Source organism: Metarhizium brunneum, chromosome 1, assembly GCF_013426205.1.
Source record: "Metarhizium brunneum chromosome 1, complete sequence".
NCBI classification, from domain to species: domain Eukaryota; kingdom Fungi; phylum Ascomycota; class Sordariomycetes; order Hypocreales; family Clavicipitaceae; genus Metarhizium; species Metarhizium brunneum.
In genome coordinates this window covers 3,912,648-3,932,876 of record NC_089422.1, presented here as the reverse complement: position 1 = coordinate 3,932,876, position 20,229 = coordinate 3,912,648, and the positions used below count along the sequence as shown (strand labels likewise).

Sequence of the window (20,229 nt, the reverse complement as noted above, 5' to 3'; positions counted from 1 at the left end):
CAACTCCTCTGCTTAGCCTTAGGGGGCCCATCTCCACATAAAGCCATGCTGGTTCAAATGTTGGCCATGCACCCTGGCACCCCTGGACTAGTCCCTGTCTGCACAAGCGGATGGGACTGGTACAACACGTTGTTTCAGATGGCTAGACGGCCATCGTTTCGGGGACGAGCAGTGGAGCCAAGCACCAGCTTTTGGTCACCTGGAGCCATCTGTGCTAGCATCGGGATAATGGACTTCGTTCAACGAGCCGTCGTCTAGCCGTTGCCGGCAATTTATGTCAACATGTGCCACCTGGTGTACGGCGAATGACGGATCGTTTATGGTTGGATGGGGCGAGGGGAGAGATGATGCTCCAGAGGCCCAAAGACCCCAAGGCCCAAGACAAAAGGCTCAAGCGGATGGACGACTGGCACACAGTCCATGCCACATCAGATTGTTTGCGGGCGGACCTCTTGTTTGCATTTGAATCCCTCTCCTCTCAACCGGGTGCTTTCATCGTAAATGTGAACCGTACACTCCTCCTGTCTGAGGAACAAGCTGAACCTCGCCCACCGTCTCGCCCTGGATAAGCCCTTTGTTGGCGAGCTTTCGTTGAGTATTCTGATGACTTTGACAGCCAGACGAGACGGACAAAGTCACCAGCCAGTCTCGATCCAACTCCGGAACCCCACTCAGGCTTCTCCTGTCCTCGCCAGGCTGCTCAAAGCGCTCTCGTCCTTTTGTCCTGTCTTGGCGCTGACAGCCCCCTTGCTGGTTGACGGCTGGCTGACTGATCGCTGGCTCATCTCGGATCATCCTACCGCGTGAAGAGTACGAAGCACTGGTGCTGCGTATGCTTCATTGAATGCTGGGCCATGCTTGTTGTCTAGGCACTGATAAAGGGAAGGCACGGATTGACAATTTGCCTAAAGCAAGACAGGGCAGGACCAGGCGAGACAGAACCAACAGATAAACAGATAAGCGGCGAACCAGCGGCGCATCGGGTTCGCATCCCTCTGCGATTACCAGACGGACGGTCTGTACTCTCAGCACGGAGAACGGAGAACTAGGCCTTTCTTTTCACACCCACACAGTCATCCCGTCGCACGACATTAAACAGCACACCGCAGCCTCTTGGTTCTTTGTCGTCTGCGGACGCTGCGAGCCACGCCGGAGCAGGGCCCCTTCCGACCCCTTTGCCAACTCTGTGTGGCCGGGCCCGTGGCTGCATCACACGAGACGATACCAACTTTAGAAGCCTACGGAGCAAATCGATTCAGGCACGAGCGACACAGGGAGGCAGGCACATTGACAACATTTGTATTGAGGCTTGAACCTGGACCCCACCCCCTTCGGTCCTGGCATTGACGGACAATTCACGGGCATTGATTAATGCTGATCCATTCTGATCCATCCTAATCCCATCCCTCGGGCCACCTCAACTAGCGCCCAGCCCTCGACAGCTGGAGTACTCCGTACTCCCTATTGTACGGAAGCAAAAGGACGGCAACTACCACGCTGACTCGACACAACCAGGGCGAATTAAAAAAAAAAAAAAATAAAGCGCAACACTGCTACCCGGTCGTCCGCAGCGGCCACCGGCCACTGGCTACAGCTGCAGGGTGAACCCCAGGGACTTGAGACCACGGGCTAACCGGATACTGGGCCACTGGCTACAGGCTACTACAGCCTACCCCCAACAGCCTATAGGCCACCTGCTCAGGTAAAGTACACACAGGCGCTGGGCACTGTTGACCTGACCAATTTCACCCTGCCCCTGGCGCCGTCTCGAGTCTGGTCCTCCAGACCGGAATCTTGCAACTGATTCAGGCCGCTCACTGCTGCGCCGCCCGGCAATTTCTAAGCGACGTCGAGGATTGAGGCAGCAGAGAGTCGAGAGCCCCGATTGTCGACATCAACATGGGACGCCGGCCCACGCCGCAGCCACTGCCTCTGGGCAGCACAAAGGCCAACACGAGCGCAAACTCAATCCGAAGCACACACAATCGCGGCCACCGTCTTGGAGCAACTGGCGCAACCGCAGCAGCAGCCACCGGCTTCGGTTTGGGGGCAACGGCGCAAGCGACGAGGACTGGTACTGCCGCATGCATCGAATCGACTGCTGAAACGGCCGTGCAAACTGCCAACGTATCGCCCATCCACCCAAGGCCACCTGTCTCGCTGCAGCCTTCGCTGCCACTGTCACTGCAGTCGCAGCCGTCACAGCACTCCCTCCAGTCGGAGCTTTCTCAGTCACAATCTCACTCTCGCTCCCAACCTTCTGTATCCTTGACCAGTCGCTTTGCCGCCACCAAACGACCGCAGACTTCGCAGGCTTCGCAGACTGGGAGGGGGCATATGCTGACTTTGGGCCACGAGACGAACCAACCTCGTCCACCCCAACTTCAACTTCAGCACGAACAGTCCCCTCCATACCACGACCAGATTTCGGGATCTGCCTCCCCAGCCTTCCGTCAGGTCACCTCCGACGCAGAGAAGCGGCCGTCGACCAAGAGTGGCTTTTTCCACTTCAATAAGTCCTCCAAGAGTTCGAACCAACTCCCGCAAAACCCCTGCCCGCAGCTCTCGGATTCGCAGGAATATTTGGCTACCAGAGGTCCCGAAGAGCCACGTGCGCCAAAGTCTGAAAGTATGATACTCATCCGGCTCTTGCTCTTGAGCGTGCCCAGGAGAAACACGAGAACAGTGACCGAATGGACGAGGAAGCCCTCTCATTGCCAATATTTGGCTTGTCCCGGCATGCTTGCTGTTCCTTTATCCCCCCCAAATGGCTCGACACTGGGACAGGTAGACTTGCTAACATGATTTGATTCTGATAGATTTTCCATATACACAAGAATACCTGCAGAAGCCTCCGCTACCATCCCGATCCGAGCTATCACTGTCGTCCGCTGGAGACTGCGACGGCACATCTGCCCATTCGCCAGGCGGCAAGAGGAGTAAGACGAAGTCATTCGGGTTGTTGAGTAGAACCAGGTCCCATAGGGACAAAGATCGGAACAACAATTTAAAGGCCGCGCCAGTCCTTGCTCCTGCTACTCTAGGCCGAAACGAGAATTACGACAACGCTATGCCTCTCCGGACCGCCCCCGTGGCCCAAGACCGAGCATTCAGAGATATGATGAATTCGAGTGCACGGAATCGATCAGAGGACAGGGCCGCTCGCCGTGACTCGTCGCGAGACAAGGAGAAGGGTGCTCTTCCGTCATCTCTAAAAGAGAATGGCTCCGGGTTTTTTGGCGGGCTGCGGAGTTCCTCCACTAGGGCTGCTGATATAATTAGTAAAGGGCTCTTTGGCAAGAGCTCAAGAAGCGGAAGCACGACGGAACGGGAACACGCTGTAGACGATGAACACTATATCCTCAAAGTTCTCAACCTCCCCCTAGTGGAACAGACTCGGATAACGCGCATTGCCAAGCGTCTAGAGACCTCGAAAGATAAGACGGAGTTTTGGATGCCGGCTTTCCCTTGGCGAGCCATTGATTATTTAAATCACAAGGGTTGCGATGTCGAAGGTTTATACCGAGTTCCTGGAAGTGGCCCGCAAATCAAGAAGTGGCAGAGAAAGTTTGACGAACGTAAGCTATCCCATATCTCACCATTGGTAACCGTCTTGACATTCGTTAACAATTCCCCTAGGGTACGACGTTGATTTGTTCAAAGACGATGACCTCTACGATATCAACATCATTGGCTCTATGCTCAAGGCATGGCTACGTGAACTTCCAGACGAATTGTTCCCCAAAGCGGCGCAAGACCGGATCGCTCGCGAGTGCTCGGGGGCAACCAAGGTGCCACAATTACTTGTTGAAGAATTGTCCAACTTGTCACCCTTTAACTACTACCTCCTCTTTGCCATCACCTGTCACCTGAGTCTACTCTTATCTCGTTCCGATAAGAACAAGATGGACTTTAGGAATCTGTGCATCTGTTTCCAACCATGCATGAAGATTGATGCCTTTTGCTTCAAGTTTCTGGTGTGTGATTGGAGTGATTGCTGGATAGGCTGCAAGAATGAGGCAAAGTTCATCGAAGAAGAATACAGACTTTTCGATCAACCCCCGCCTAGAGGCATAACCGTACCCAATGGCCCTTCACATATAGACGAACACAACGATCGTCAGCTGTCGTCAACTGATAGCAACAAACCCTCCGATTATGACAATAGCAACAGGGTGCTCCAACGTCAATTCTCTGGCTCCAATGCGAGTATTGGGTCCAGAATCTCAACAATCTCAACCAATGTTACCACTAATAGTGAGCGTGAACCGCAAGAGACGACAAGGCAGCTTCGCCCATTGTCACCAATTAAACCTCTGTCCCCCATCGGCTTTTAGGGATGGAATGACTGCTAGGGCCGACCCCGTGGCATGCGAGCCGGCCATCGCGATTTTTTTCTCGATACAATTTGTGCAGTGCATGCTCTCATTCATGTATTGTTTTCTTCGTCTCTTCGTCATTTAACGCCTTTACGACGGGTCTCATTGTTGACCCCCCCCAACTTGGTTTCCTACGCATTTTCCTTTTCTGCCTCTCCTCACTGGCGGCGAACCAAGTTGTTCTACAGCGCATCAATTCCCCCATTTCGACGCAGCCTATCAAACTAGTCGGCTGTTTGGTATACCCTTCATCGCATCATCACATTATAAGACGGAGTGGATGTGGTTACCGGCTTCAGTCTTCATATACCACGCAATTTGCAAATTTTTGTTTTATGCTTTTTGATACTGGATTAGGTCATCGTGTTTAACCGTACTTGTTAAAATTACTAGTTTTAATCGACACCCGAGAATGGAGACGAGATACATTTTTGTGGCGGTTCAGAGCCTGACAGACAGTGGCGGTTGTGGCAGAAATTGAAGGTTCAATGCTCGAGAATCATGTGGCCAGGGCTTTCGCGCATTCATCATCAGCCCAAAGCAAAGGATTTTTCCAGGGCAATGACGGTGAAGGGCACAAAAAGAGAACATTCGGGTTCTGTGTATAATAGTCAAGGAGGTGTTGGTTGGAGTATATTCATGGCTGAAGGAGCAATATCGGAGAAGACAAAAGGACAACAAGAGAGAGCGGAGGCGGGTATAGATGGTCGAGGTACCGGTAATGGGAATTAAAATCACACAGAAGCAGAATTTTGGCGAAAATATGATATTGCTTTGTCTTGAGTTTGTAGAGCATTGCTCTAAAACTTTTGTGACTGCGTAGGTAGGGCCGTCTAAATATGATTCAACTCCAGACTCCGACTTTGTGACCAGACGCTATGATAACACACCGATGAGTGTTCGGATAGCCCGTCAGGTTCCAATTTCACATGTTCCTGACCGATAAATTTGTCGAAAAGTTCACATGTCCCCCCCCCGGTCTCCATCAGCCTTACCTAGCGCTCAAGGCATCTCTCTGATTCTTCCTCATCTTTCTCTCGTTGCGCTTTATTTTCTCCTTCCTCTCCCTTCGGCCGTCACCTCTAATGCTAGTTCCCTCCTTCCTCTCCCTCTCCTTCTCCATATCTACCTCCATGATGGGATAATCCTCACCCTTTTTATTGAGACCCTTGTATCCCCACTTGCGCTTCCATTCGCCACTCTCCGCGTCATATGCCAGGTTTCTTCGCTGCTCTCTAGTCTTGGCCTTGATACCCTTCTTTTCGGCGAAGCGCTCCCACTTCGTCTTGGCTTTCGCTTCCGGCAGAGGCTTCTCACGCGGTAAGGCGGTTGATGGGGCGGGCAAGGAGAGAAGCACACCATCGTTGGTTGAGCTGATGGGACAGGTGGTGAGGAGTTGGTTGATGAGAGACTGGGCGCCATCTCGGGCAACTTCTGCGAGGGACTGTTCGAGCGAGGAGCGGTCGAGGGTGATGGCATTGGGGTCTTCGGCGAGCAGGAGACCGAGGTCGAAAGTATACGGGGTGGGTTTATCCACGGATACGGGAAGTTTGGGCCTCGTGCCAGGGAGGGCCATTGTGACTGTTGATGGAGAGTAGCTGATTGGTATTGCAGTGACGAGATTCTAAACAAAGAAGCGCTGCCTTTGTGGTGGTTGTTGCTGAAGTACTCTTTAAGCAGCTTTGTTGTACGGATTCTGTCGTTCGCATTACCAACTTTTTTGAACTTGAGAATTGGACCCACCTAAATTTTTGGCGGCCGATAAGAGCGATAGCCAGATGCTGGCGCCGGATCAACGGCGTGAAAATTTCCGGGCTTTTGTTCGCGTGCCAGTGATGCGTAGTGACGACCCCTGCGAGCTGCACGGGTGGACCAATCGGCGGCTGTACAACTTTCGGGAGATTTTTGCTACAAACCTTCGCAGCTCTCCCGTTCTCTGAGGAGAGCGTACCTCCACGACATCGCCAGGCCCAATTGGCCTCCATGTGGCAATAACACCACATCCCGCAACAGTTCTCTAGCTGAGATGATGTCTCATTTGACCATCATGGCATCGTCGGCAACCTCTTCCCTCCGCAGCCTCGTCAGGCCCTCGATCCCCCTCGCGCCTCGCATCCATCCCGTTATCCTCTCTCGAGTAGCATTCTTATCAACCACGAGCGCTAGGGCCGCTGCGCCTCCTCCGACGATAAAATCCCGAAGAGATCTCCCGAAAAAGGTCAAGCGAACGTTCAAAAAAAAGACCAATGTGGTGGCCGTCAAGAAACCCAATCCCGGAGAGCGCAAGGCGTTCCGCAAGCGCATCCAACTAAGCAACAATAGTGCTTTGCCAGTGCGGAACATTGACGAGTTAACGCCGGAGACTATGGCAAATTTAGAGAGCAAGGGCAAGATGTTTGCCCTGCCGGATAAAGTGGTCGACCAGTTGAGAGCTCTGGAAGCATTCAAAACAACACAGACGTGGAACTTGTTTAGGCGGCCGCATTTCCTGGTGAGGGAGGAAACTGCCCAATTGGTGATCAAGATGGAAAAATCTATAGAAAAGAAGGAAGCATTGAAATGTGTGCTCACGGGGAGCAAGCTGTCTGGAAAGAGCCTGGCACTGCTGCAGTCCATGTCGTATGCTTTGATGAATGACTGGGTTGTTGTGCACATTCCCGAAGGTAGGGCAGCGTCTCATACGACCTGGGGTTATTCCAGCTTGCTAATGAGAGGTGATTGTGAAAATAGGCCAGGACCTTACCAACGCCAACACCGAATACTCCCCCGTTGAAGGCACCGAGCCCATGCAGTTCGCCCAGCCCGTCTACACCCTCAAGCTCCTCCAAAACATTTACAAAGCCAACAAGGCTGTCCTGGAGAAACTTGCCCTCCAGAAGGACTGGTCACGCTTCACCCACCTCAAGCAGGGTGCCACAGTAGCCGACCTGGTCCTCAGCGCCAAGGAAAGCGAAAACGCCTGGCCGACGCTCGAAGCCCTCTGGACGGAACTCACCTTGCCGGGCCGGCCGCCAGTGCTCCTCGCCCTCGACGGCCTTGCGCACATCAACAAGATGAGCGAGTACCGTGACTCGTCATTCAACCAGGTGCATGCCCACGAGTTGTCGCTGGTGCGTCTCTTTGTCGACGCGCTTTCGGGAAAGACGAAGCTCCCCAACGGCGGTGCCATTGTCGCCGCCACATCCGACAACAACACACACTACCATCCTTCGCAGGAGCTCGTCCTCTCGCAACTGGAGGCCGGCCAGGCCGGTCGCGAGATCCCCAAGCCTGATCCCTACGAGAGGAAGTACGACGAACGCGTGTACGAGTCGCTCAAGAACAGTTACGTTCTTCGAATCGGAGGCGTGTCCAAGGATGAGGGGAGGGCGTTGATGGAGTACTGGGGCGCAAGTGGTATGCTGCGCAGCGTCTTGAATACAAGTACCGTGACGGAGAAGTGGGCTCTTGGCGGGCATGGCATCGTCGGTGAGATGGAGAGGGTGTCGCTGATGACGATGAGGATGTAAATTATATATTTGTAACTTGTACTATACAACGCCAATACACCGTATGAGGAGTATATTTGTTGAGTAGCGTGGCGTTTGACCTTGGATGAAAGACTGGCCGGCCTATTTTGGGGAAGAGAAGCCTACCTGTTGATGGTCGCCGGGGTTTAGCAGTCAGCAGAGACTTGAGGTCCCTGCAAGCGTCATGAGTGGTCGGCCATTTCACCTTTGGCGGAGTTGCTTGTGGTGCTGGGGTGATGTCGAGAAGCCATCTACATGTGATTATGCTGTCTAAGTAAAGACGGCTACGGGATTCGCGCTCGGAAGGCAGGAAAGCATCGGCGTCTGCAGATTTTGCCTGACTGAACATAATCGATCCGCGTTTGAGAGGTTAACGGAGGAGACGTGCGGCAGTATCGGACTTTTTCAGTACCACCTGAGTGACCCGACATGCACGATTCTGTTTCCAATTGTCCCGGCAAATCAAATCATCTGGTTACAGTCCCTTCTACTAGATTTCATGCTTGTACTAAGCATGCGTTGATTATCTCTTGGAGCTGGATATTTGATCCGTTCTTATGCAATCGTACACTCAAATTTCTATGCTCACTCGTCATGTATAATAACCATGTCCTGCCAGGATTAGGAAGTATTGTTTAACTCTAGCAGATTAATCACACGTCGTAAACATTTTAGGCTCTCCAAGGAATGGCCAAACATCATACAACGCGTGTAGCGCGATGGAGCTTGAATCGTGGATTGCTCTCATAACAGCATGGCCTCTCCGGGTCCCTCTCCCGACACCGATATATCCCAAAACGCCATACCCAACCAAAAGCCAAAAATTTTTAAATTTTTTTTGAATGAATCCCACCCCTTAATCATCCATGTTGTCCTCGTCATCATTACCAGCGGTGACGAATACCAATCTAGCACCACTACCAGTAGTTTGCCATACCTAGATTTCCTCGTTAGCCTCGATCTTTGTCCCCCCGATAATTTTGCTATACTCACATCGAGCGTTGTGTATTCGTCCAGGGCATTGAGCCACTGATCCTCCGTAAAGCCCTTTGCAATCACGCGCTCCTTGACCTTGCGCATGCTCAACTCCACACCAAGGTCGTCATCTTCGGCGTCGTCAGCACGACAGGCGCCAGAATCAGCGAGTGCCTTGACGAGATTGTAAATTCTGCTGCTGGCGTTGAGGCCGCGGCGGCCAGTGTTGACTTCGGCGTTGAGGCTCTCCTTGCTGGCCTCGACCAGGCGCAATGCTTCGTCAACATCGTCCTGGGAAACCTGGTTGCTGAAACGGAGGCGAGCAAGGGCCTGAGCGAGACGGACAACGCCGAGCAATGTTCTCGGGGTAGTGTGGGTGAATTGCTTGCCCTTCTTCTCCGCTCGCTGCTGCTGGTCTCGGAGGCGGACATATGTCTTGATCATGTAATCGGAGACGGACTCAGGGACAACAGGGCGGTACGTTCGTGCTTGGGCTACATATGAGCGCACTTCGTGAGGTGTGAAGACGACATTGTCGGTGCCAATGTCGGGGTGGCGGTTGTTCATGTGAACAAAGGCGACGTGCTTTGCTAGCTGCTCGTCTGTTTCGCGGGATGGGGTATCGAGAAGAAGGAAAAGTACGTCAAAACGAGACAAAAGCGCAGCAGGGAGGTTGATGTTCTCAACGGGAGAAATACGGGGGTTGTATCGCCCATAGATGGGGTTAGCCGCCGCCAGGATGGACGTGCGAGCATTGAGAGTTGTCGAGATGCCGGCTTTGGAAATGGAAATGGTCTGCTGTTCCATGACCTCGTGAATGGCTGTTCTGTCGGTATCATCCATCTTGTCAAACTCGTCGATACAGCAGATGCCATTGTCAGCAAGAACAAGAGCACCACCCTCAAGAACCATCTCATCCGTCACAGGGTCTCGCATGACAGCAGCCGTCAGACCGACACCACTGCTTCCACGACCAGAGGTGTATACACCGCGCGGGGCAACCTTGGAAATGTACTTGAGAAGCTGAGACTTGGCAACACCAGGATCACCCATCAAGCAAATATTGATGTCGCCGCGAATCTTCATACCATCGCCCATCTCTTTGGAAACACCACCAATAAGCAAGAGCAGCAGAGCCTTCTTAACATCCAGATGTCCGTAAATTTCGGGGGCAATAGATTTGGCAAGTAGCTCGTACACTTGGCCAGTCTGTCGATACTTGTCGATGCGTCGCACCAGCCGTGGGTCGACAATCATCTCACTGTAGGCCTTCTTGTGCTGGTGGATGTGGTGAGCCTCGAGGTAAGTGTCGGTCAGGAGACCAGCCTTCATAGCCTTGAAGCCTGTGTAGGGAGTAGGCAAGAAGATGCCGGAGATGTCAACGACATCACCAGGGTTAATCTTTCGTACAAGGCTGCCATAGCACAGGACGGTCAGGGAGCGAGGAATCTGGCCAATGGGAACCTGCTCAGCCATTTCTTGGACCTTGACTTCTTGGAAGGGCAGGAATTTGGATGCTCTGGTGGAGGGATTGAGTTGGCCCTTGGCCTGGTTTGCCTTGCAGTCTTGGGACGGGCACATTGTCAGCGGCCCGTACTGCTTATCAGTAATGGGCTGGAAGATCTCGCATCCGCAGCTGTCGCACGTATAAGCACTGACTTGAACAATGGGCTTCACATCGGACACGCGCGTGGCAATAGCCCGGACCGTAATCAGGTGGCCTATGTGGTCACCTCTGACTTGGCGGACAGCCAAAGCCTTGGTAGGTTCTTCAGCGGTCCGCGATCTGGGTTTGAAAACCAGAGTGTACCGCCGAGTAAGCTCGGCAGGAAACTGGTCGTCCTCGGCAGTAGGGTCACGCTCTGCGGCTTCCTGAAGTTCGCGGTTACGGGCTTGGCGACGAGCCATCAAAACATCGAGAACATCATCCTTGAAGCTGGGCTTGTGTTAGCGGCAATGGGAGTGTTGTCCATGTCCATCGTCACCCCCCCTTACCTGACATCCGTGCTGGGCTGTGGCATGATCTTGTCCACGGCTTTGGAAAGGACATCGACGTAGTGCTTTGTATTTAGCTCTATTGAGTCAACCAGGTGGAGTTCCTCTTGGCCTTGACTTTCCCACTGGAGAATCATCAGTTTCATGCGTGTAGCAATCAGGTTAGTTGGCAGCATAGGATACTCACAGCATAAAGATCATCGAGATCAATCGTGATTTCGTCAATGGTTCTGTCGGCTAGCTGCTGCAACAGGTCCTTGTACTTGTGCTGAGGAATTCGGTTGTTTGCCTTCTCCTGGCGGCGGCGGTCGCCCGACTCGTCGTCTTCATCCATGAAGTCATAGCCGTCACTCAGATCATCATCGTCGATGGTAATGTCACCCATGGCGGTGGTAATGGTATGCTCGGGCGACGCCGTCTTGAAGTCGTTGAGGAACTCCTCAAAGGCACCTGTATGTCATTAGTGTCTGGTTCAGTCTTTGCAATTGCCTAGAAATAACTGACTTTGCTGCTCGTCATAGTTGACGGGAGCCTTGTATTCTCGGAGTGCCATCTTGGAGATTCTGCTTTTGCCTATGACAGACGAGAAATGTAAGTGCAATCGCAGCAGATCGCAAAGTGGGAGACGGGCTGCGATGCAGAAATGCAGATGCAGGGATGCGAGATGCGAAATGCGAGACTGTGTGAGGAGCTAAATCGCGACCGATGACCGAAGCACACGCGACTTTTCGCGTCAACTCCTCTATAAGTCGCGTTTTGCACCGCCACAGCCAATTAAGCTTGCCGCCTGCCGCCTGCCGCCTGCCGTTTGCCGCACGGCGCACAGCCACAATGGTTATGGTGTGACGGGGAGCGGAGCTGGAGCCGGAGCCGGGGCCGGAGCCGAGCCGAGAGAGCGACAGCGAGGAAGGGAGCTCGACGGCCAGTGGAGCAGCAGCCTTAAGTTGTGAGTCAAATACACGATTTTACAAGTTGAAGCTAGCTGGCAAGCCTTCTATCTAATAGGAAATAGGAAGTTTTTTCTTCATTGAAAGATGTCATCTTTATTGTTCAATTTGGAAAGAGGCCTCAGTTCTCTACATCAGGAGATTGAATCAAAGACGACTTTACATTCATTCGATCTGACCTTGCTATACAAAACTCGTGAGATCCAACGAGAAAAATGCAGTTTCAAATGTCGGTTGCTTTCTTGATAGGTGCCCTTCCGCAAGTATAGCCATGGTGACTCCTCTGACCGTCTCCTGTGCCCGTTACCATCTGCCGATATGCTGCCATGCCGTGCTTCGCAGTTGTTGTATTCGCCTGCAGATGGTGAGACCACGCGCCTCGGATCAAGTTGCCGTACCCGACCAGATGCGGTTCTGCGCTTTGCTAAACGTCAGATACGTCGACAAAAGCCCCAGATCCAGTGTAGGCCAGCGACGGTGGATGGAAAACCACTTTAGAGTTGAAAAACTCGGTGTACCTAAACAGAGAGCTTAGGAGGAAGTCGCGGGCACGCAGCCTGTACCGATCGAGGAAGATATCTGACCCCATCGACGTCTGCACGAACTGAGCCTCGTAGTGGTAAGTCGTAGCGGATTGACCGTAGGCTCTGTCCCACGTCAAGTGGTTGTAGACTGAATGGTTTTCGTATATGTACAGGTCGACCATCCAGCTTTCTTTGACATTGGACAAGATGAACTCGGAATACTGCTGCTCGTCGTTGAACGAGGTCATGAAATCGGCGGGTGAAACAAACCAATTTGCACTCGCCCACAATTTGTCGACATTCATGACGGTAGCCAGGAAGCTAGGGAAGCAATCAAAGCCACTAGGTAAGACAGCCGTCTTGCTTGCCTGGGCAGCAGAGGCCAGTGGCGCAATGAGGCCGAGGAGGGAAAGAAGGGCGGCCCATGGAAAGATTGCGTGGGAACGTCGTCCTGGCCTGGGGATTGGAACAGTCATAATGGCGGGCTTGACTGACAGACCACTGACTCCTAGGCTAGGAGCAGCCGCAGCGTAAGCGGAAGACATGGAGTGTTTGATGGTCGCCTGACTATTTGCACTGGAGTGTCAGTCTTGTGGTCCTTTGGGAAGCTCCATGAGTGAATCTATCATGACAAAATCGTATATCTCAACAGAGATTGAATCATCCCTTGACTCATGAAATATCTAGGAATAAAACATACCTTGAAGCGGTTACTCATGTAGCTGCCACAGGAATACGGTGGAAGTAGCAAAAGAGGCAATCGGATAATAGGGCCGTATTAAAAAGTTATAAAAGCTTGATTCCCTAGGTACAGGCTGAGATTTGAAGTCCTTTATATAGCAGAAGGGCCGCCTTTGTATTCAGTCACCCGTTTCAGCCTCCTTGGACTATAACTTGTGTTGTAATACAAGGTGCGCTATAATATGTGCTTCAACTGGGCCACAGTAATGTAACGGCTGGGCTGCCAAGGGACAATGTCAGCTAGTGTATGCATTCTATCGTGTGGAGTAATGGATATTGGGTGAGTTATAGGAGCGGCTATTGCTCTGGATGCACATGACGACGGATGACAAGAGCGGACAGAACAACACAATCTGCGTTTACAAACACAAGAGTTTGTGCCGGCTCATCCCCAGCCCTGTTTCTCATATTCCTGCTCACCTCAGTTTCAAATGAACCGAGATCGAACGGCAGCTTGAATATACATAGTTCAAGAGGATTTGTCAACTCGAGGTATTGCAACGTGGGATAATCCTGTCTTGGAATCCTGCCGTTTGAAGTTGATGACCGGTTTTGTTTTAGCGTCAATCCTTGCGGTTTATGTAACTTGATGACATGCAAACGCAGGGCGGGCAAAGAGGAAAATTGGTGCGCGAATAGCAACTATAGTAGGATCTTGATCCTCATTCCAGGTGATATTCCTCATTGTCCCCATGCGACCATTTGCCAAGCTATTCCTTCCGTCGCACCTGGATAGCTCCAAAGATAAGGATTAAATCCATCTACCCCGTCATCAATGATCATTTGCCCAGTCTGCGCGTTTGCCTGTACGCGTAGACTTGCCTCCATAATGTTCATGCGCCAGCCACCTGTATTCAACGAAAACTGCCAAGCAACAGACTTTTGTGTCTGGTAGTTGTAAGGAACAGCCAGTAGCCATTTCTCGCAGACAAGATATTGTATAAACTTACTTGACTCGTTGGTTGTGGCACATAGATAATAAGCTACGCCACGCAATGCCACGATGCATTGCTGCCGTCGAGACTCGGGACGCATGACACCCGCGTAGCAAAACATCCAGGGCTTATATTGTCAACTACTAGGCACCAATGCCAGCGGGAGCAGTGGGATCCCTATCCCAAGTGCGTTGAACTACACGGGCCGGAAAACACGACGCAGTCTGCGCAGGATAGCAGCAGCGGCAGCAGCGGCAGCTCCTCCACCTTGTAAGCCCTCAAGCGACGGCCTGGCCTACGAGTCGTGACCAGATGCTTGGTTTCTACTTGTCGGGAGCGGCGTTGGAGTTTGGCCAATTTTGACATACTCTTGAGCGTAGACTTTGGGCAACAGGTCGGGTCTACCAGGTAGCTTGGCCTGCATTTTTGCCCCGAGATGAGTTGCCTTGAGATGGGGGAGCTTTTCATCCCCCCTTTCTGAAGTTTCTCTTGTCGCCTTTTCGACGTAGATGGTAGTAGTTGCCCGTGGCTACAATCCCTTTGACTGTGCGCAGGTCCAATTGATGTTTTCAACCCACTCTTCTTTTATGATACCTAAAGATACTTAAAAATACTTTTTTATTAGGAATAATAAACTAGTATATTTTTATATACTTATATATTTTTAAAATCTTAGTTACTTATTATTAGCTAGAACCCTGGTCGGTTACAAAAATTAGACCTGCGCACATTCAAAGGGATACACTGGATTTTTTAGGCTTAAATCTGATATTATTTACTCCGTATAAAATTATAAGTGGAGTCTGTCGCTCGGGGTTTGGGTTCGCGGTTTGGAGGGGCGGAGACGGGCAGATGGCCCGGTCTGGGAAGGAGCCCAACTGCTTGCTCTCTCCTTCCTCCCCACCAGACCGCGTTCGGCACGTGGATTTGCCTCGGTCTGACTCTGGGGATGCCGGTTTGCGCGGGTCATCGCACCACCAAGCTTCGCCTTGCTTCCTCGAGTCTGGAGCCCATGGCATCTTCTCACCCAAAACCAGCCCTCCATCTCGTGCCTGCATACGTCTTCTGACGGGCTGCGGCTCTCTTGTCGACTTCATCATCAAGCCATGATCCTGAGTAGTCCACAATGGCCCCCAGGAAGAATGCGCAATCTACCACGGCAGAGCTCTCGCTCGTCCACCTGAAGAACTGCTTGGTCAACCTTCCGCCGTCGCTGGTGTCCTTGCTCCTCAACTTGAATACAGTCTGTTGTCTCTCCTGTTCAATTGCGTCAAATCGCATCCGCTGACCAGCTTTCCCTTCCCCACAGCCCGTTCAGAATGTCGTTGTCGAGCTTGCCTACAAACCTGCCTCCTCGGGTGGCCAGCCATCATCTCCACAGTCCATCTTTGTGGGATGGACCGGCATGCCCAGCAAGAGACGAGCAGCGCCGCTTGTGAGCCGCGATGGAATCAGTGGGAGCCGAGGGTCCCGAGACCAAGAGATTCAGGTCGTTGAGATGGATGCGACGCTGGCAAACACCTTGGACCTCAACGACGGCCAAAAGGTCACCGCCACGGTTCATATCGATCCACCCGTCGCGCACACAATCAACATTGAGCCGTTGACGCCTGAGGATTGGGAGATTATCGAGCTGCATGCTACGTTTCTAGAACTCAACCTCCAATCGCAAATCCGCGCCCTTCCGAATCCTGCATTCAACAATGGCACTACAACAGTACCGCCTCACCCGCTAACATTGCATCTATCACCCACATCGACTGCCAGCATCAAGGTCGTGTCTTTGGACCCTGCGCCTTCAGCGGATGTAGCTTTTGTCAAGCTGTCCCCCAACGCCGAGGTCATCGTCGCTCCAAAAGTCCGAGCCAAGACCTCTCAGTCTAGCGGCGACCACCGCAGCGTCGCCAGCACCTCAAAGTCTAGACGTAGCGGGGGGAGCACGATGCGAAGAAGAAGTACGAGAGAAGAATCGAAACCTGCCCTATTCTGTCGAGCGGTTGAACGATCAGCCTGCCGGGAATGGTTCGATGATGGGCTGCTGGATCCCGATATTAGCATTTGGGTTGACCGTGATCGCCTGCTTTCGAGTTCGTTTAGGGGCGTTAAATACGTCCTTGTCGACGTTATCAAGCCGGCAGGGCTGCAGAAACCCCAAGCCGAGGACGGCACCGCTCCTCCGGCCTCAATAGCCTCATCAAAGGTCGTGGCACGCTTAAAGCCCTGGGACGATCCGCCTGATGGCCAAACGGCCGCGCTCTCGTCCCCTCTGTGCGCTGTTCTTGGTTGCCCAGGAATTGTCGGCGGCGTAGTCAAGCTTCAGGCCGCACCACCACCGCTTCCCAAAGGGGCTGTGCAGAGTGTCAGAGTATTTCCCTTTGCGGCTGGGTCAAAGCCAAACGAAGGTCTCAGGTTCGGTAGCGACTCAAAGGCCGAAAAGGAAGAATCGTCTAAGCGCTTCAGACACATGTATTCTGGTGCGAATAACACCGAGGGTTTGCTACAGGGACCAATCACGGACGGCATGGTTGTCGGAGTCTACAGCGAACTGGAGGCACCTCAGGGCTGGGAAGGTGGTTTTGTCAAGTTTGAGTACGGTGCCGAATATGCTGCCCAAGAACACAGCAAGGACGCCATATTCTGGGCTGCCGGCTTGGATGAAAAGACCCAAATTGAGTTCCAGCAGCCGCAAGCTCGACCGCCTTGGATTGCCCACTCGGACGTCTTTGACCTGTTGCCCAAGAACGACTCCCTCCTGGTTGGAATAGACTCACTGCTTGAAAATCTGCAAAAGCAACTAGCCCACCTCTCATCGGTTTTATTGACAGGCGGCATGGGTTCTGGCAAGACCTCAGTCGCAAAGTACATGGCCGAGAAGTTGCGCCGGGACATGTTATTTTACACCATCTATTTTTCTTGCCGGAAACTGGTGAATGATGAAACGAGGATTTCAACTATCAAGGAGACCCTCACCCGCATTTTCATGTCGGCGAGTTGGGGGGCAAGACTGGGCGGCAAGGCCGTCGTAGTCCTGGATGACCTGGACAAGTTATGTCCCGTGGAAACAGAACTCCAAGTTGGCAACGACAATGGGCGAAGCAGACAGGTCAGCGAGACGATTCGCTCCATTGTCAGGCAGTTTTGCACCAGAGACGGTGGAATTGTCCTGCTTGCCACAGCCGAAGGCAAAGACTCTCTCAATAATGTCGTTGTAAGCGGCCACGTGGTTCGAGAAATCGTCGAACTCAAGGCGCCTGACAAGGAGGCAAGAAGGAGAGTAATGGAATCCATTGCCCGACAAGACTCCATACCAGACAAGGACCCGGATGAGCTGGACAGTAACCTCAGCCGTCCACCAACATCCGATGGCGGCGCAATGGGCGACGACACGGAAGCATGGCTGCATGGCTCAGACGCAGACAAGCCAAAGTCCAAATCCACCGGTTTCATCATCGACTCGGATCTCGACTTCCTGGACATGGCTGGCTTAACAGACGGATACATGCCTGGCGATTTGAGTGTCCTCGTGTCTCGAGCTCGAAATGAAGCCATTATTCGTTCCATTGCCGAATCGCCATCCGATGCCACCGACGGCGCCGTTCGCTTGAGCCGCGTCGACTTTGATCATGCGCTGAAGGGATTCACCCCGGCTTCCCTTCGCAACGTGCCGCTACAAAGCTCCACCACAACATTCAAGTCCATCGGAGGTCTGCACGAGACTCGCCGTGTCCTGTTGGAAACCCTAGAATACCCGACGAAATACGCCCCCATCTTTGCCCAGTGCCCGCTCCGTCTCCGGTCCGGTCTCTTGTTATACGGCTACCCTGGCTGCGGCAAGACTCTGCTAGCAAGCGCCGTGGCCGGTGAATGCGGCCTCAACTTCATCAGCGTCAAGGGCCCCGAGATCCTGAACAAGTACATTGGTGCTTCAGAGAAGAGCGTCCGCGACCTGTTTGACCGCGCCCAGGCCGCCAAGCCATGCGTGCTCTTCTTTGACGAATTCGACTCCATCGCCCCGAAGAGAGGACACGACTCGACCGGCGTCACGGATCGTGTGGTCAATCAGCTGCTGACGCAGATGGACGGCGCAGAGGGCCTGTCTGGCGTTTACGTTCTCGCGGCCACCTCGCGACCCGACCTCATTGACCCTGCTCTCCTTCGTCCCGGGCGTCTCGACAAGTCCCTTCTCTGTGATCTCCCCTCTCTGGAAGACCGCCTCGACATCATCAAGGCTCTCTTCCAGAAGGTCAGATTGTCCAGCGAACTCACCGACTCGGACGACGGCCTGACGGAGATTGCCCGCCGCACAGACGGCTTCTCCGGCGCGGACTTGCAGGCCCTCGTCTCCAATGCCCAGCTAGAAGCCATTCACGATGTTATAGATGTAAACGGCCCCGCCGCCAGCTCCCGTCATGGAGGTGGCAACAAGGGTAATCCTGCCGGCCGCAACTCCACGCCCAGCTTTGTCCAATTCCGCTACGGCACCGACCCGGCCCTCGGCAAGGACAACATGCCGCAGAGCAAATCGGCCTCCCTCATTGAAAGCGCAGCCATCATGTCCAAACTAGAGCAGATCAAGCTTGCCCGCAAAAAGGCCAAGCAAGCAAAGAAAGGTTATGGGGCGCTGGAATCATCCGAGAACAAGGAGTCAGCATCGACGGATCATAGAGAAGTCGTCATTGAGTGGGACCACTTGATCAAGGCTCTTGACAACACAAGAGCAAGCATCAGCAACGAAGAAAAGGCTCGTCTTGGGAGAATCTATCATGAGTTTGTCGTGGGCAGAAGCGGCCAGATGAAAGACGGACAGGGGAGCATGGAAATTGGCGGACGGAGCAGTCTGATGTAGAGAGTATGTACAATAACATTACCATTGCCTTGCCCGAGTCTCGCCACCATCAACCTTCACTGATATGATATATCCCGACGACTGACATCAACCAACCCATCACTCTATCCACCCGTCTCCGACCGCCCTCCTCGCCGCACGCAATACCTCGTCGTGAATGCCTTCCCTCGCCATCACCAGCCCCCTATTCCCACTCAAATACCTGCCCCTCGAAAAGTCCACCTCGCGCCCGTCCAGATCCGTAATCCTGCCCCCGACCTCCCTGTAAATCAACTGCGCGCCCGCATGGTCCCAGACGCACGACCACGCCTCTCTCCCCGAGGGGATTCGCACCAAGAAGTCCCCGCCGCCAATAATCAGAGCCGCGTACCTCACATGCGAAGACCACACGTCCGTCCCCGGAAACCCAGCCCCCAGCTCCTCGCAGACGCGCCTCATCACCCCCCTATGCGAGGCGCGGTTCCTGTCGCAGTCCACAACGTGCAGATTCGCCCCCTCGCTCGCCGCCAGCCTCGGCAGCCGCTCCGCCTCCCACGGCCCGTCCAACCCAGCCAGCCTCGTCACACGCGCCCCCTCGCCCCTCGCGCCGCTCAGCATCACCCCCAGGCCGACCCCGTCGACGCTGTCCTCGCGGATCCTGCCCCCCTCCAGCCGGAGGTTGGGGTACACCACCGCGGCGAGCACCTCGCGCCCGTCCTCGAGCAGCGCCAGCGAGACGGCGTACTGCCCGCCCGTGAGGAACGTGGCCGTCCCATCCACCGGGTCCATGGCCCAGAAGCGTCCTCGCGGCCCGCCCGTCCCGCGGCCCCCCATGTCGATCAGCGCGAGCATCTCGTCGACGCTGCTGCTGGCGTGGCCGTCCCCCCGCGCGGCCGAATACAACGCGTACACCTTGTCTCTCAGGTCTTCGTCTCTGCGGAGCACAGCTGAGTCCTCCTCGCCGACAAACTTGTCGTCCGGGAACTCGGCGTGGAGGATGCCGATGAGGAGTGCCTGGGCGGCAAAGTCGGCCACGGTGACGGGGGACGAGTCCGCCTTGGAGACTTCTGTCACGGACGACAGGACCCCTTTCGTGAGTTTGGCGGCTTTGAGTACCGCGGATTGCGCGACGGATAGCTCTCTCTCCCAGGAGGACGGCATTGTGACTTTTTTTTCCTTTTTTTGGTGAGACGGTGGCGTTTTGGGGTTCGTTTCTCGACACTGAGTGAGCTGTGGAGTTTCGTGATACTCACTCAACCCTTTGCGCTTCGGATTTCGATATTGACAAGGGATTTGTGGGGCCCTATTTGGCCAGTCTTGACTCTTGACTCTTGACTCCTCGTCCAATCTGCACCACACCATGTGTTCTGTCTTCACCACTCAACACAATTCCACCCCG

At 53.6% G+C, this 20,229-nt stretch overlaps 7 protein-coding genes across 7 annotated transcripts; 3 read left to right on the top strand and 4 right to left on the bottom strand.

Moving 5' to 3' along the window:
• Positions 1-1,899: 1,899 nt before the first annotated feature.
• On the top strand, positions 1,900-4,337 carry G6M90_00g011920 (uncharacterized protein; the record flags this gene model as incomplete). The annotated part of the gene is made up of 3 exons (XM_014693844.1): positions 1,900-2,629; positions 2,820-3,578; positions 3,640-4,337. 3 exons carry the CDS (start codon positions 1,900-1,902, stop codon positions 4,335-4,337), a joined length of 2,187 nt encoding a protein of 728 aa, XP_014549330.1.
• Positions 4,338-5,370: 1,033 nt separating this feature from the next.
• Positions 5,371-5,955, bottom strand: RRS1 (Regulator of ribosome biosynthesis; the record flags this gene model as incomplete). The annotated part of the gene is made up of 1 exon (XM_014693845.1): positions 5,371-5,955. The coding sequence occupies one exon, from the start codon at positions 5,953-5,955 to the stop codon at positions 5,371-5,373; it is 585 nt and encodes a 194-aa protein (XP_014549331.1).
• Positions 5,956-6,426: 471 nt separating this feature from the next.
• On the top strand, positions 6,427-7,888 carry RSM23 (mitochondrial 37S ribosomal protein mS29; the record flags this gene model as incomplete). The annotated part of the gene is made up of 2 exons (XM_014693846.1): positions 6,427-7,042; positions 7,110-7,888. 2 exons carry the CDS (start codon positions 6,427-6,429, stop codon positions 7,886-7,888), a joined length of 1,395 nt encoding a protein of 464 aa, XP_014549332.1.
• Positions 7,889-8,744: 856 nt separating this feature from the next.
• MCM (DNA replication licensing factor) lies at positions 8,745-11,411 on the bottom strand (the record flags this gene model as incomplete). The annotated part of the gene is made up of 5 exons (XM_014693847.1): positions 8,745-8,825; positions 8,882-10,799; positions 10,859-10,983; positions 11,046-11,308; positions 11,363-11,411. 5 exons carry the CDS (start codon positions 11,409-11,411, stop codon positions 8,745-8,747), a joined length of 2,436 nt encoding a protein of 811 aa, XP_014549333.1.
• An 818-nt stretch (positions 11,412-12,229) lies between these two features.
• G6M90_00g011880 (uncharacterized protein) lies at positions 12,230-12,874 on the bottom strand (the record flags this gene model as incomplete). The annotated part of the gene is made up of 1 exon (XM_014693848.1): positions 12,230-12,874. The coding sequence occupies one exon, from the start codon at positions 12,872-12,874 to the stop codon at positions 12,230-12,232; it is 645 nt and encodes a 214-aa protein (XP_014549334.1).
• Positions 12,875-15,131: 2,257 nt separating this feature from the next.
• Positions 15,132-18,851, top strand: PEX1 (Peroxisome biosynthesis protein; the record flags this gene model as incomplete). The annotated part of the gene is made up of 2 exons (XM_014693849.1): positions 15,132-15,248; positions 15,315-18,851. 2 exons carry the CDS (start codon positions 15,132-15,134, stop codon positions 18,849-18,851), a joined length of 3,654 nt encoding a protein of 1,217 aa, XP_014549335.1.
• A 99-nt stretch (positions 18,852-18,950) lies between these two features.
• Positions 18,951-19,991, bottom strand: MET22 (3'(2'),5'-bisphosphate nucleotidase; the record flags this gene model as incomplete). Its single annotated transcript, XM_066129719.1, has 1 exon — positions 18,951-19,991. The coding sequence occupies one exon, from the start codon at positions 19,989-19,991 to the stop codon at positions 18,951-18,953; it is 1,041 nt and encodes a 346-aa protein (XP_065985886.1).
• Positions 19,992-20,229: the final 238 nt, after the last annotated feature.